The sequence below is a fragment of the Manis pentadactyla genome, chromosome 9, assembly GCF_030020395.1.
Source record: "Manis pentadactyla isolate mManPen7 chromosome 9, mManPen7.hap1, whole genome shotgun sequence".
Classification (NCBI taxonomy): Eukaryota; Metazoa; Chordata; class Mammalia; order Pholidota; family Manidae; genus Manis; species Manis pentadactyla.
Genome location: NC_080027.1, coordinates 116,507,029 through 116,520,523, shown reverse-complemented (window position 1 = coordinate 116,520,523; position 13,495 = coordinate 116,507,029). Strand labels below are relative to the sequence as shown.

Here is a 13,495-nt window from a genome sequence, read left to right as displayed (position 1 = left end):
CAAAGAGAAGTAAGGTCGTTTGTCATCTGTGGGGCCTTGGACCCTGGCAAAGCGGGGCACGGAGGAAGTTCAGTGAGAGGAGGGAGCACCTACTCTTGCACCTGCTTTGAGGCCTCCGCACATTCGGAGGGCCTGGCTTCAGCACAGCCACCCTGCCCGGGTGAAGCAGTGGGCGCTCTGGGGCCGCCTGTGTTTTCCGCTGCTCCGTGCCCATGGGCTGGGGGCCTGCGAGGCAGCCCTCGCCCTGGCCCGTGGACACCCAGTTCAGCTATAAGAGCTCAGCTTCCAAGGAGCCTGAGCGGGGCTCCCTTTGTGCTGAGAAAACAGCCTCTGGCAGGAACTGCACCGTTCTTCCCTGGTTTGCCAGAGGCAGGCTGGTGGCCTTGGTGCTCACGGGGAGGCAGGGGAACTTCTCGTGCCTCCTGCAGGGGGCTCAGAGGCTTGCTTGCAGCCCCAAGGGCACACTGATTGTTCCCACCTCTGAGGCAGCCCCGGTGCCCCCCCCCCCTGCTGACAGCTAACTGCCTGGAACCCTGGAGCATGGGGATGGCTTTCCCAGCATATCTAATGAGCGAGCCCGCAGCTGGTGGGGGCATCTCCAGAGGAGCCGTGGAAAAGACAGTACCCTCGGGGATGCTCCAAAATAGGACTAAGGCAGAACTCAGAGAGTGTGGGGGTGGAAAGGGTAATGAGGGGGAAGAGGAGCAGAGAATGAACCAGGAAGGGCGCAGGTGAGTGACAACAAAGGGCATGTAGAACATGTGAGGCTCTCCTGCTGGTGAGGGCAAACCGTGCTTCCAGTGCCCGGGCTTTCCTTCACCCCGGGGGCTCGGCCTTCCCGATATGCTGCAACGGAAGCCAGAGACCGGGGGACGCCAGCCACAGGGTTGGGGGTCAAGCTTGCCCCAAACCAGGGGTCCTTTACTTTTGTGCCACAGACCCCTCTGGAAGTCTGTGAGGCTGGTGGACAGATTCTCAGCAAAATGCTTCTAAATGGATAAAATTAAGTTCATAGGATTACCAAAAAACCCAGCTATACTGAAATGCAGTGCAATTGATACATTTTTAATAAATAATTCAAGATATATTAATATGTGTGCTTCCCCATCAACATGTAAAAAGAAAATCTACTGGCAGGACTAGTAAATACCATGATTTCATACTAGTGATGCGCATAACAGTTTTTTTTCAAGAACAACAGCTTTAAAGTGTTAGGAAAATGTCTGTGGTCCCTGCTGGAGGTACAGTCACAGGGGCTCCATACGCAGCCCATCCGCACACTGACAAAAATACATGTCAGTTAACAATGGTGGAAATAAAGATTGGTTTTTTTTCCTATCCAAGTTAATAAGCCTCTGGATTCTCCCCACAGGCCCTCGGGTAGGACTCCCCGCGCACAGGGACCAACAGACACAGACCTGGCTGAGCCAAGTCCTTGTTAGTTTAGAAAGCACTTACACGGATGTTATTATTAGATCCTCACAGTACCATGAAGTAGGAAGCCTATTACTCCGTCTTACAGACGGGGAAACTGAGGTGCGCAGCCCTGAAGGCGACTTGAAGACCCTATGTGACTGTGGCAGCATATGACGCAGAGGGGGTGGGCAGAAGAATTGAACTCAGGTCTTCTCTGCTAAAGGCTGCACCCCCTCCAGCACCGGCCTGCCTCAAAGGCAGAGTGGGCTGCCTGCCCCTGCACTGGCCTGCCGTTTACAGCGGTGCCCTTCTAGACAGCGGGGCTGTGCCCCGGGTCATGGCCTTCAGCAGGATGGCAAGTGCTTGCCCACCTGTTCTCCTCCCTCCCTTGACCGAGGCTCCTGGGGGAGCCCCAGCCACGAGCCCCATAACAGGCATGCCACACACCTCCCACCCATGCTCACTGAGTCATGAGTGGGTCAGAAGTCAGGCCTGGGTTTCCTAGTCCAGACCTCAGACGCTCCCAGCACACACCACTCTCCGTCACCTCCACACGCACGCCCACCTGTGGAGAAATGCCATGGCACTGTAGACCATGGGCAGAGGTGCTGGGGAACAGGGCAAGCCCACTGCACAGTGTGAATGCACTCTGAGGGCTTCCTACAAAAAGGGAGTTTGGAGCTACATTTTTTCCAGCCTTTGAATTATGAATATGCTTAAGCATGCAGAAAAGTTGGAAGAATAATGCAATAGGCACCCATGAATTCCACCCAGATAAAATGATTGTTAGTATTTTTGCCATATTTGCCCTGTGCGCATGCACACATCTGTAACGTATGTATATCTTCTGACAGGTTTGAATGTAAGATCTTGCAGACATTTTAACACTTCAGCCATGAACACTTCAGCATCACCTGCGATTGGGCTATTTGTCGATATTTCCCTATAACCATCACACAATTTTAATACATAAGAAGATCAGCACTCATTCCCTAACCTCCAGCTCATATTTAAATTTTCCCAAATGTCCTATTTAAAAAAAAAAAAAAGCAACAAAGCTTCATGCCCTGGGGACAGATTGTAGGTGCTGTTGACTAAATGGGAAACAGGCACTCCTCCCGGGAAGGCTCTGGAGTCCCCGGGGCACTGCCACCAGCCAGGGCTGAGCAGGAGCGCGGGGGCCTTGAAGCTCACCCTGAAGAGCTTGGCTGTGCCTGGGGGCTAACCAGGCAAGGCTGGGGGCCTTAGTGCCCAGGGAAGACCACCCCTGCTGTTCTGCTGAACCTTAGCGAGTCCTTATCAGACCACACCCTGGGTCACAAGACAGACCCACTAGGGGTCTTGGGCAGGGGCAGGTGCTGGGAATGTTCTAGGATCAGCCGACGCTGCTGGGGTCTGTCGGGCAGGCTGCCTCTCTGACCCTCTTCTCTCTCCCTCCAGCCTTCCCTCCCTCCCCTGCCCTTAAGAGCTTAGTAGTCAAACCTGCTCAAGAGCCTCCCTGGGGAACAGCTGGCACTAGAGACAGAAATAGCTCCAGAGAAACCTTTTCTTGTCAAAGCCTCCAGCCCTGGTGAGGGGTGAGGGAGAGAGAAGATTCAGAAGACACCCCCTGCCCCCTGAATCCCCCAAACCCAGGGTCAGAGCCACAGAACCCAGGACTCAGGTGGCATCAGCCCACTGATCTGATTACCCTGCCATCTAAGCACGGATCTCTAGAAGTCAACTCAGGTCAGAAGCACAAGCTTTACACCCAGGAAGAAGGACCCCACTTTAGGCTGCACCCTAGCTTTCTCCAAGCCTTACCACACCTGTGGCAAAGAGCGTGGGGGCCAAGGGGTTGCGCACACCCTGAGGTTACTTCCCCTCTCCACCAGGCCTTGGGTGCTGAGACCTGGAAACTGCCCAGTCACCCGCCCACTTTCAGAGCCTGAGCAGGCCTCCGGCAAGGCCTCGTCTCCTGAGGGCCAATGAAACAACCCTGGCTGGGTCTGAGAGTCACAGAGAGGCAGCTGTGAGCAGCGGCGAGGATGGGCCGTGGACATGAAGGCTCGGGTGACCCCACACATTTGCAAGTCCCCTCAAACCGGGAGGAAAGAAGGGGACAGACTGAGGGGGCCAGGAGCTGGTGCAACCCATGCCTTCATGTTCTAGTGAAGAGCTCTGAGGAATCCAAGAATTCTCAGTTTGAATCTTACCCTCCAAGTTGTTAGGAAGATACATTTGACAAGGAAGGAAGCAGAATATATTTCATTTAACAGTTCATGAGCTTCATTTGTAATTTACAAATATTTAGACATATGGTCTGGGAGCTTCCACGTGCAGCATGGACCTGGTCCCCTTGCAAATGTGTGAAGTGCCCTGGCCAGGCCTGGGGAGGCCTTGGAGTGGAATATTTGGAGGCCAGTTTGTTGTGGAGACAAAAGTTGCCCTCAGTGTGTCCCACTTCTTTCTTTTCTGCTTCTCCCAGGCTTTCTATTGCCAGCCATTCTCTTTCTGCCTCCTTTCAGCAAAAAGGCAAATACAGACTAAGAAGATAACAGGCTCTTTTGGAGAGCAACGCTTGCCCCAAACTTCCTGAAAAAGGATCTTAAGAAGGGTGAGACATTTTGGAGTGGGAAGGGACCCCCTAGGTAGAGTTCTAGCTTAGCTATACACACACACACACACACACACACACACACACACACACACAGGAAAAGAGGGAAAGAGAGAGAACAGGATGAAAGCACCACATAGCAACCCTATCCATCCCTCTGGGATTAATCCAAATTACAATGTAAGTATCCCTCCTTTTATTCATGGATGCCTACTGAGCACCTGCTGGAGGTAGGCCAGCCCCTCTGCTGGCTGCTGGGTCCCTGGGTAGGAGGATGCCCAAGACCTGGTTTCTCGCTCAGTCTGGAGAGGGAGATGGACACACAGGCAATCACGGTTCACTGTGACCATGCCGTGATGGAGTACGCACGGAGCAGCCTGGGAGCAGAGACAAGGCACCGGGACCTGGTCAGGGGGTCCTAGGGGTCTCCAAAGGAAGCAGAGTGTGAGCTAAGAAGGTGCACACACACACACTGGAATATTCAGCCATAAGAAAGAAGGCACTACTATGCTGATGGACAGTGACTGTGAATGGGGATGTGGGGGGGACTTGGTGAAGCGGGGAGCCTAGTAAACATAATGTCCTTCATGTAATTGCAGATTAATGATACCAAAATAAAAAAAAATAAAAAAAAAGAAAGAAGGCAGTTTTGCCATTTACAACAACATGGATGGACTTTGAGGGCATTATGCTATGTGAAATAAGTCAAGCAGAGAAAGACAAATACCATATGATCTCATTTACATATGGAATATTTTTAAAAATACAAGCAAGTTCATAGACACAGAGAACAGACTGGTAGTTGCCAGAGGTGGGGGTGGGCAAAATAGGTGAAGGGGGTCAGAATGTACAAACTTATTTATGGCTATAAAATAAATAAGTCCTGGGGATGTCATGTACAGCATGGTGACTATGGTTAATAATACTGCTTTGTATATTTGAAAGTTGCTACGAGAGTAGACCTTAAAAGTTGTCATCACAAGAAAAAAAACATTGCAACTGTGAATAGAATGTTAGCTAGATGGATGGTATTGTGGTAATCCTTTCACAGTATAAACTAACATCGAATCATTATGTTGTATGCCTGAAACTCATGTAATATGTCAATTACACCTTAATTAAAAATAAAGAAAAAGTAAATATTCTAGGTATGAGCAAAGGCTGAAAAGCACGAAAGAGCAGGACATAAGAGGGAATGGAAAGTGTGTGGATTGAGGTGATGTTGGGGGAGGCTTGCGGAAAAGGGGAAGCTTGGCAGGAGATGAGGCTGAAGACGTGAACAGGAGCCTCCTGATAAAGGGCCTTGAAGCCGTAGTAAGTCATCTGAGTTGGATCTGGAGGACAGTCGGGAACCACTGAAGGCCTTTAAGCATCTCAAGACTTAAACATGGGATGATTTAAAGACCTTCACAGGCCCTTAACATTTTTACTACTGGAGGTTCCACCCCACATCACATCAAACATCATAAAATAAATACACATTTCAACTATTTTTAATTAAAAAATTGAGAGTAGTTTTTAAACTCTTATTTGGAATTATTATCAATTGATTGTTTTCAATTTTCACAGATTTGTATTTCTATTTGAAGCCAATGAAATTTTGGTAGGGGGAATGGAGGTGACAGGCCCTTATAGGGCTCACAGACTCCATGCTCTTGTGTCATGGTATCTAATGAAAACCAAACGGTGACATGATCAGATTTATGATTTAGTAAGAACACACTTAAGAAAATAGAGTGGAAAGTGTTGTTCAGTATAGGATTTCAGTTTTACAAGATGTAAAAGATCGCATAACAATGTGCATAGTTAGTACTACTGTACTGTATGCTTAAAAATGCTTCAGATGGTAGTTCTGTTATTGGCTTTCTTTAAAACCACAATAAAAGGATGATAGAGTAGAGACTGGATAGGGAAGATCAGTCCTGGGTTGCCAGTTAGGAGGCGGCTGCTATAATATATCTGGCAGATGGTCAAGGCTTGAACTAAAGGAAAGAGAGTGAATAGATTGAGAGAATTATAATACTTAAGTTTGGAGGAATCAACAGGAACTGGATGCTGAATTTGAAAGATGAGGCAAAGGGATGCGGCAAGGATGGTGCATCACCTTGGGCAACTAGGTTATGCCTACTGTCAGGCTGGGCACCCAGGGGAAGTAGTGGCCAATGGGAAGGAAGAGAGGAGCTTTGGGTTTAAGGCACAAGTGGAATCTTTAAGGGGAGGTGTCCAAGAAGCATCTGGACACCCTGATCTGGAGCTCAGGAGACAAATGCATCGTGGATTTCTGTTGGGAGCTACCAACATGAGGAAGAATTGGAAATGTGAAAGGATGAGGCTGATTTAAATGAGAGGAGAGCCTCCATCAAAGCCCCAGGGACCTACAATCCACGGAAGGCCACGGGAAAAGCAACCATAAGCGTTCTGAGAGGGAGTCTCCAGGAGGTGGGCCTGAGCAGGAAGTGAACCAAGGGACGAGGTAGCCCAAGGGGGTCCAAGGCAGGAGGTGGGCCGAGGCAAACCAACAATAGCCCGATCTCGTCTTACAAAATTCAAAATGACTGGGCAGAGAGGTTAAGCGACTACCTCGAGGCCACCCAGCGGGAGGGCCAGACAGGCCTTCTCACTCGGGGCTCGGTTCTCCTCCCCTTGCTCTCCCCACCCTGACCCGCAGAGGAGCCCAGGGAAGACGCACCCCTGCCCTGTCTCAGCAGGCCTGCGGGGCATGTCCCTCATCCCCTGGCTCCGGTGGAACGAGGCCCCGCCACGCCTGTCGTCCCGCAGCCCAGCTGAGATGGTGCTGGAGACGCTCATGATGGAGCTGGCGGGGCAGATGCGGGCGGCTGAGCGGCAGCAGTGGCAGCGCGGCCACGCCGTCAGGAAGGTCTGCACCGGGGTGGACTACAGCTGGCTGGCCAGCGCGCCCCGGCCCACCTACGACCTCAGCCCGGGCGAGCGGCTGCAACTGGAGGCCGTCTGTGCCAAGATCCGCCCTTCCTACTGCGGGCCGGCCATCCTCAGGTAGCCCCGGGCACGGGACCCGAGCGCTGCTGCGCTGCAGCTCCAGGGCGGGCGGCAGCCGCAGGGGCTTGAGGGTGCCGGGACGGGAGCCAGGGGGCGTGCGCGGCCCGGCTATCTGTCAGCAGGAGCAAGGCAGCGGGGAGAACCCGACCGCGGCCGTGCAGCAGGCCAGGTCCGGGGCGAGGGGCTCGCAGGGAGGCAGGGGGCGGCTCCTGCGGGCGCACGGCTGGGCAGGGGAACACCCAGGCCCTGGGGCCTTCTGGTCTCCCTGCCCACATGGTTATTTTCCTCTTTCATCAGTTCATCTTCCAGACCTTCTTAGAAAGGTTTCCCCATAAATCTCCCTGCGGGTGCCCAGGGAAGCCCCCGGGGTTGGACACCGCCCGCCCGCCCGGGGACCCGCCCCACCGCGCCCTCTCCCTCCGCTCGCGCCCAGGTTCCGGCAGCTGGTGGCGGAGCACGAGCCCGAGGCGCGGGAGGTGTCCCGGCTCTTCCGCTCGGTGCTGCAGGAAGTCCTGGAGAGGATGAAGCAGGAGGAGGAGGCCCACAAGCTGACGCGGCAGTGGAGCCTGCGGCCCCGCGGCGGCCTGGCGCTCGCCACCTTCAAGACCCGCGCGCGCATCGCCCCCTTCGCCAGCGACATACGGACCATCTCAGAGGACGTGGAGCGGGACACGCCGCCGCCTCCCCGGACCTGGAGCATGCCCGAGTTCCTGGTGCCCAAAGAGGACTGACCCCCAATCTCCCCTGCCCAGAAACTGAGCTACCTGCGGGAGCGCATGACAGGCTGGTGACGGGGGCCAGTCCTGGAACCTCCCCACCCGCCCTTGACCAGCGTGCCAAAGAGGCGGCCCCATCCCCAGACATTCCAGTAAGGTGGAGCAATCCCTCCCCAACCAACTGCCCTCACCCATTGGCCACGAGGCCCAGGGTCAGGGCTTGGAGCTGCAGAGGGGCCTTCCCTCCCCTGCACAAGTCTGTTGGAACAGTCCCTTCCCAGCTGGCAGAGATTCGGGGCCTGGCAGGCAGACCCAGGGCCCCATCCCCATCTTCTGCTTCCGTCTGGAAGGGAAGGAAGGGCCCTGCTTTTGCTGGGGTCTCACCTCAGCTTCCAGGATGTTCCAGTCACTCCTCCCGCTGGGTAGGGAGGGAACTGTTAGGTGTGTCCATTCTCTGCTGGTGACTGGCTGGTTTCCCTCCTGCAGGTGGGTCACAGCCTCATGGGCTGGCAGAGCTGAAAGGGGCCACAAAGACCACTACTAGGTCCACTCTCCACAGTTAGTGAAATGGGGAACCTGAGGCTCAGAGAAGGTCAGACTTCTTATACCTTAAACTGCACCCACAGCCCCATGGGTGGTGAGATTGTTCATGCATGCACAGTCTCTGCTCTTGAGTTCTTGAGTTCTGGGCTATGATGGGACAGATCCAAAGGCTACACACATCTCCACCTGCCTGTGTCTGACCAACCTTGTACTTTGGAACTGGCATGGGGTTCTAAGGCAGCTGGGGACAAAGGTAGGTTGCCCTTACCCCATCCCACAATGTCATCAAGTGAGGTGTGACCAATCCCCAGCATCTCCTTCCACAGATAAAGCTTCTAAGCCTTCTGACTTGCTGCTCTGGAGAGCCCAGGTCTCTGATTCCAGGGCCCCGTCTGTATCTGACCACACCTACTAGTTGGCTTTCTGCACGGAAAGTGATACCCAAACCCTTAATTGGCCTCCAGGCATCTGGGTGAAATGTTCTGGGACAGCCTCACTATAGGCTTTACTGTCCTTCCATTTCTAACATGGATGGACCTTGATGACTGGCGTATGGAGGCTCCACTATGTGGAGTAAAGGAAATCTGTTAATAGTATAAACTGGTACAACCATTTTGAATAGCAACTTGGCTATATCCAGAAAGTAGAAGTTACTCCTAGATATATATTTACAGAACCCTTATACATAAGAAGTATAATATTCATTGCAATATTGTTTTACATAGTGAAAAAGTAGAAAAAGCTGTAAATGTCCATTGACAGGACAAGAGAGAATTAAACTGAAGTGTATTACACAATGGACTATTATACAGCAGAGAAAACAAATGCATAAGAACTCAAAGTATCAAAACAGGTAAATCTCAAAACCATAATACTGAGTGGTAGAGAAGAGCAAGCTGCAGATGGATACAGATAATACAGGCGGGCATACCTCAGAGACATTGTCGGTTCAGTTCCAGGTCACTGAAACAGAGCAAATACCACAATAAAGTGAGTCAAATGAATTTTTTGGTTTCCCAATACATATGTTATGTTTACACTATACTATAGTCTATTAAGGGCAATAGCATTATGTCTAAAAAATAGCATATATCTAAATTAAAAAATAATTGCTAAAAACTGCTAGCCATCATCTGAACTTTAAACAAGTCCTGATCTTTTTGCCGGTAGAGCGTGTCGCCTTGATGTGGGTGGCTGCTGACTGACCAGGGGTGCTGATCGCTGAAGGCTGGGGGGACCCTGGCGATTTCTTAAAATAAGACAAGAGTGAACTTTGCCCCATCAATTTGACTCTTCCTTTTTTCAGAACAAAACATGGTGCTGTGTGATAGCATTTTACCCACAGTAGAACTTTCGGAATTGGAGTCAGTCCTCTCAAACCCTGCTTGCTGCTTTATCAACTTTATTAATCTTTAAATCCTTCGTTGACATTTCAATAATCTTCACAGCATTTTACCAGAAGTAGATTATCTCTCTAGAAGCCACTTCTTCGCTCATCCGTAAGAACCAAGTTCTCATCCATTAAAGCTTTATCACGAGATGGCAGCCGTTCAGTCCCATCATCGTCTTCCACTTCTACTTCTCTTCTCCTCCTAGTCCAACACATCTACAGTTACTTCCTGCACTGCCGGCTTGAACTCTCTGAAGTCATCCACGAGGCTTGGAATCAACCTCCTCCAAACTCCTCTTAATATTAATATTGATACTTTGACATCTTCCCATGAATCACAAATGTTCTTAATGCCATCTAGAAGGGGGAATTTTTTAAATTAAGGTATTACTGATAGACACTTTTGAAGGTTTCACATGAAAAAACAATGTGGTTACCACATTCACCCATATTATCATGTCCCCCCATACCCCACTGAAGTCACTGCCCATCAGTGTAGTAAGATGCAACAAGGTCACTATTTGCCTTCTCTATGCTACACTGGCCTCTCCATGATCCCCTCCCCACACCATGTGTGCCTGTCGTAATACCTCTCCATCCCCTTCTCTCTCCCTCCCAACCAGCCCTCCCCCACCCCCTTCTCTTTGGTAACCACGAGTCCCTTCTTGGAGTCTGTGAGTCTCCTGCTATTTTGTTCCTTCAGTTTTGCTTCATTGTTATATTCCACAAATGAGGGAAATCATTTGGAACGTGTCTTTCACCACCTGGCTTATTTCACTGAGCATAATATCCTCCAGCTCTATCCATGTTGTTGCAAATGGTAGATTTGTTTCTTTCTTATGGCTGAATAGTATTCCATTGTGTATATATACTACATCTTCTTTATCCATTCATCTACTGATGGACACTTAGGTTGCTTCCATATCTTGGCTATTGTAAAAAGTGCTGCAATAAACATATAGAATGGGGAATTCTTTCTAGAAGGTTTTCAATTCACTGTGCCCAGATCCATCAGAGGAATCATAGTCTGCCTTATGAAATGCACTTCTTCAATAACAAGACTTGAAAGTTGAAATTACTCCTTGATCCATGGGCTGCAGAAAAGATGTTGTGTTAATGGATGTGAAAACAACATTGATGTCATCATCATTTACTGAGATTTTTTGAAAGGACTGGTTAAGGACCAAGACTGGGTTGTTTGATGGTTCCATTCTAACCCATCATCTTACATGCCTATAGATTTTGTCCATTTGCTGTATCTTTTTCATTTGGGGCTGGAAAATAAAGCATCCACCCAATTTTCCCTGTTGAAGACATTTCTACCTTGGTACCCACCTCAGGACAGGGCAGGATGGGCCTGTCCTCTGTGGGGCAGTGGGATGTTTTGGGGGGAGGATGGCGGCCCCGCCCTGAGGGCCTGGCTGAGGGGTGGGAACAAAGGGGTTTGTGACAGTGACAGGTCATAAAGGGCAGCAGAGTATAAATAGGGCTGCGCAGGGGGGTTAGGCGAGGAGTTACTTCTCTCAGCTGGACTGTAGCTCACAGCATCTGAGATTTATCAGACGCAGAGGTGAGGTACAGCAGAGCGCGAGCGCACCGTACATCTGTACACACTGAAGAGATTCCGGCAGGCATCCAGCACCTGCTAGCATTCCCACGGCCATCACCTGACCCCCGCCCCCACCTCTGCCTCCAGGAGGCTCTGAGGCTGGGGGAGGTGGGTACTGCAGGGTGGGGTGCTGCTGAGAGACCTGCCAGGGAGCCACCCGTGCCCAGGAGCACCGCTGTTCCCTCTTGTGTCAGGGAAGGGAAGACCCAGGGACCTGCCTTCCTTGCCAGCGCTGCTTCCTGCGGTAATGGAGTCATGAACAGTGAGTCTCTGTTTCCGTGTTACACGGCCCAGAGGAGCCCCGGGCTCAGCATGTTCAACACCATCATGGGGCAACTGCAGCGGCAACTGCGCCAGGGAGAATATGACATGTTCAAGTCTGTCCCCATGTTTGAGAGCGACTTTATCCAGGTCACCAAACGGGGACAGACTGATGTGCACAGGTGCGCCCAGATCATGACTGTGGGCATCGCAAACACTAACCCCTTCAACCCAATACCAGAAGTCATGCTGGTGGCACAACCGGTCCGGGATTGCGAAAAGCACACGGGGTGTGGCCAGGCCACGGAGGGAAAAGAGCACAGATACAAAGGAGTTAGAGCTCACCAGGCTCCTCCCCTTGAAGTTGGTGAAGATCTCCGTTCACAGCCCTGAGAGACAACAGCTGCACGTGAGGCTTGCTCCTGGCCGCTCCTTCTACCTGCAGCTGCGTGCCCCTCCGGACAAGCAGGAAGACCTCTTTGCTTATTGGGAAGAGGTGATTGACCTCCTGAGGCCCCCGGTGGAAGCTTACAGCAGTACCCATGCCGTTCCAGCCGGGGACCTGTTCATGTCGGTGTTTGAGGAAATGGACAGGAGGAGCCCCGAAGCAGCACATTTCCAAGGCAGGTGGGACAAGATACCCCACAAACCAGGGGACCATCATAAAGAGTACAGCCAGGGACTGGAGGCGGCTGGGAGCAGACCCAGGGCCAGAAGCCACAAGAAGGACCAGGATTTGGGAGGCGACCAGGGCACAGGACATACCCCTTAGGGTATTCCCGATTTCCCCTGCATTTAAAATAAAGAGATAAAAAATACACTGAGAATGTGGCATGCTGATTTCTGTCTGAAATTCTAGGTCTGGCAGCTGAGTAGTGATGACCTCATAGTGCATTCCCTGAGGTCATCCGGGCTGCAGCCTGAGACCCCAGTGCCAGCCGGGGCAGCCCCCACCTCACCCCCATGCTCAGCAGAGCCCACAGGACAGCTCCAACTTGCTTCAACCGCTTTCCGGCTTTGTTCCTCAAGGCCTTGGCTGAAGACTATGGCCTGGGAAGCTCACCCCTCCACACACCATCTCCCTATTTTTAAATACATTTCTTCCCTTGAAGGCCCAAAAGTAAAGCAAGAACAGGCCTCCGTCCCCTTGGGCACCGGTGGGGAGGGGCAGCAGTGTCTCCTGGGAGCCGGAACTGGGAGGACTCTCATGCTGACTTAGCAGTTCCCGAGATCCCAGGTATACACCCTGGAGAAACACGTGTTCCGAGAAACAGCTATGAGAATGCTTAGAGTAAAAATAGCAAAACACTGGGAACAGCCCAAATTTCCATCAACAAAATTGATAATATAGTAGGATAGGAATAGAGTGGGATTAGCATAAACTTCCCAAAACAAGCCACAGGAAATGTAACCCCACTGACAGAAGAGTTCATAGACACTGGAGACAAAATGTAAACAATGGAACAGTAAACACAAAATTTTCTGGGGAGGAGAGGCGAACGATGGGAGCAAGGGGTAGACACAGGGGGCCAACCTTAAACAAGGTGCTGGGCACACGGGGGTATTTTTCACATTTTACTGCCTCTGATATCAGGATGGTCCTACAATCACCATGGCAGTTGTGATAAGTAATTCTTTCAGACATACCATGACCAATGACTTCTCATGTGTTAGGTCTGAAAGATCTGGTCTCTTAAATCACATTTATTTTAGACAAATGATTACAAGAACCTTGGTTATTAGGAAGAGACGGAATGATATCCCTACTTTACAAACGAGAACCCTGAGGCTCAGGGACGGTAACCTGCTCCAATCGCACAGTGGGACCTTCGCAGAACAGTGACCCACAGCCCACCTCTTCCCTGGTTGTGGCGTGGGGAGGAGGCAAAGCTAAGGAGTCTGAGGCAGGGACAGCATGAGGCCTGGAGACACGGGCATTCTTACAA

At 51.2% G+C, this 13,495-nt stretch overlaps 2 protein-coding genes across 3 annotated transcripts in view; one reads left to right on the top strand and one right to left on the bottom strand.

Moving 5' to 3' along the window:
- The first annotated feature begins 4,661 nt into the window (after positions 1 to 4,661).
- On the top strand, positions 4,662 to 7,761 carry RD3 (RD3 regulator of GUCY2D). The gene is made up of 2 exons (XM_036912484.2): positions 4,662 to 7,027; positions 7,464 to 7,761. Exons 1-2 carry the CDS (start codon positions 6,732 to 6,734, stop codon positions 7,759 to 7,761), a joined length of 594 nt encoding a protein of 197 aa, XP_036768379.1. The 5' UTR covers positions 4,662 to 6,731.
- Positions 7,762 to 9,146: 1,385 nt separating this feature from the next.
- NSL1 (NSL1 component of MIS12 kinetochore complex) overlaps positions 9,147 to 13,495 on the bottom strand; it is an 88,927-nt gene continuing 84,578 nt past the window's right edge. Inside the window, exon 3 of one of the 2 annotated variants that reach the window (XM_057507988.1) lies at positions 9,147 to 9,252. In XM_057507988.1, coding sequence (XP_057363971.1) covers positions 9,239 to 9,252 — 14 coding nt within the window. In that variant the 3' untranslated portion in view covers positions 9,147 to 9,238. Of the gene's footprint in view, positions 9,253 to 9,881; positions 10,037 to 13,495 lie in introns of those variants that run through there. The other variant, XM_057507985.1, reaches the window with a different exon arrangement.